At 65.0% G+C, this 1867-nt stretch overlaps 1 protein-coding gene across 2 annotated transcripts in view; it reads right to left on the minus strand.

Annotated features, from left to right (window-relative positions):
• Positions 1-266: 266 nt before the first annotated feature.
• The window catches only part of H696_01588, a 3414-nt gene continuing 1813 nt past the window's right edge, over positions 267-1867 (minus strand). The window contains exons 5-10 of one of the 2 annotated variants that reach the window (XM_009495489.1): positions 1761-1841; positions 1561-1684; positions 1379-1444; positions 1087-1256; positions 680-919; positions 267-531 (exon numbers count right to left, since the gene is read on the minus strand). In XM_009495489.1, coding sequence (XP_009493764.1) covers positions 301-531; positions 680-919; positions 1087-1256; positions 1379-1444; positions 1561-1684; positions 1761-1841 — 912 coding nt within the window. In that variant the 3' untranslated portion in view covers positions 267-300. Of the gene's footprint in view, positions 920-1086; positions 1257-1378; positions 1445-1560; positions 1685-1760; positions 1842-1867 lie in introns of both variants that reach the window. The other variant, XM_009495490.1, reaches the window with a different exon arrangement.

Below are 1867 nucleotides of genomic sequence, written 5' to 3' on the forward strand. Positions count from 1 at the left end.
GCTTCCCAGGGAGGCCTCCCGGTGTGTATTTCGGCGGGGGGGGGGGGGGGGGAGTTCAGATTCGGGCTCGCCAGGCGGGCATCGCGCCGAGGATGCGGGTGGGTCGAACCCCGCGAACTGCGAACGGAGGAGGAATCACAATTCGCACAACCAATTAACAGAACGGATCTACTGAAGGAGAAGGACATTCAACCCTCGCGATGTGGCTGCTCGAAAGCACAAACCCTAGGGCCGGTGGGTGATCAGCTGCCTGGGAGAATAACGAAGGGAGGAATGTCGTTTATTGTCGGTCGGTTGAGATCAATCGCTCAGGGAACTGTTTTTGAGAGAATTAACCATCTCTTCGACCGCCTGGCCGGCTCCGCCCTCGGCCCGGCCGCCAGCGTCATCATCTGGCCGGTCGCCAAGGGATGCGGCGGAAATGGCCGCCGCAGCGGCAACAGCCGCGGCAGACGCCACAGCCGGGCTGGCGGCCATGAGCATCTCGATGTCGCACAAGCGACAAGTGTCCGGGCTCATCTGGAGGAGGGTCTGTTGAGGCAGGCGCCCAGCCCGCAGGGCGGGGGCGGCACGGGGAGGGACGTCGTGGGGCAAGGGGGCGGCCGGCGGGGTCAGTGGGGAGCTGGCAATTGTGGGCGGTATTCGGGTCCCCTTCGGCGGGCTTCCCCTCCCCCCGTACCAGGTCCTCGGAGGAGGCGGTCAGCGTGGCCCCCGGCGATGGGCCACGGCACAGGTGGACATCGAACACCGGGTGCGCCAAGGCCTCGCGAGCCGACGGCCTGTCCGCCGGGTTGTACATGAACATGATGTCGATGAGGGTATTGAACTCCTTGCAATCGACCATGGTGCGCTCCGACCAGGGAGGAGGTGTCGGCAGGGGGGTGCCCAGCCTGCGGAGGTAGACATTCCGAAGGCGCTCCTACGTTGGGGAGGGGGTGTTTTTTTTCGAATCAACAACACACACACACACACACCCGAGGGTGCGAAAGGGCAACAGGGGTGCACGGCGGAGGGGACAAGGGGTCAGCTCGGGGCCCCGCGAGAGGGCGCGCGGCCCGAGGGGAGGGGGGGGGGGGGTTCACGCACAAGCAGGCCATCCATGGATGTCGCATAGTCCGGATTGAAGGTGGTCAGCTGGTGCACGTCGTCAGGCAGGCCGGAGGGACGTCGCATGTTGGTGAAGTCGTAGATGGCCCGGACTCTCGCGGCCCAGTGGGAAAAGAGGTCGGCGATTTTGAGAACCGAGCCAGTATGGTCTGGGAGCCGGTGGCGAGGGTGCGGCGAGAAAGGAGCGGTCAGTTCGGGGGAAAGCCCATTCGCCAGGCGGCCCGAGGCGAGGCGAGGCGAGGCGAGGCGAGGCGAGGCAGAAGGCGCGCACCTTTCAGGAGGAAGACCTCGCCAGTCAGCATCTCCACAATGACGCACGCCAGGGACCAGATGTCCACTGGGGCGTCGGGGAGGAGGCAAAGGCGGGGGAGGGAGGGGGGGACAAGGAAAGCCGAGGGGCGTCAGAAGTCAACAATACCCGGAGGGTGGCCCGCCAGATGGACGATGACGAACCCTTCTCGGCGTATGGCTTGCTCAGGAGAATCTCCGGGGCCCGGTAGCTCCGTGTGCCGCGGTATTCACTGGGCGAGAAGTCGTCATCCGGGCTGAGAAAGCAGGTCGAGTCGAAGTCCGAGATCTAGGGCACCACAGGAGCCAGACACACGAGTCAGAGCGGTGGACATGGGTTGCGGCAGCCAGGCACTTACACGTGCCTTAACGCGAGACAGGCAGTCGGACACCAGGATGTTTGCCGGCTTGATGTCGCGATGGAAAAACCGGTTGTCGTGGAGATGCTGGGCGGGTGCCGATCGGGGGGGGG

Source organism: Fonticula alba (genome assembly GCF_000388065.1).
Source record: "Fonticula alba strain ATCC 38817 unplaced genomic scaffold supercont2.2, whole genome shotgun sequence".
Classification (NCBI taxonomy): Eukaryota; order Rotosphaerida; family Fonticulaceae; genus Fonticula; species Fonticula alba.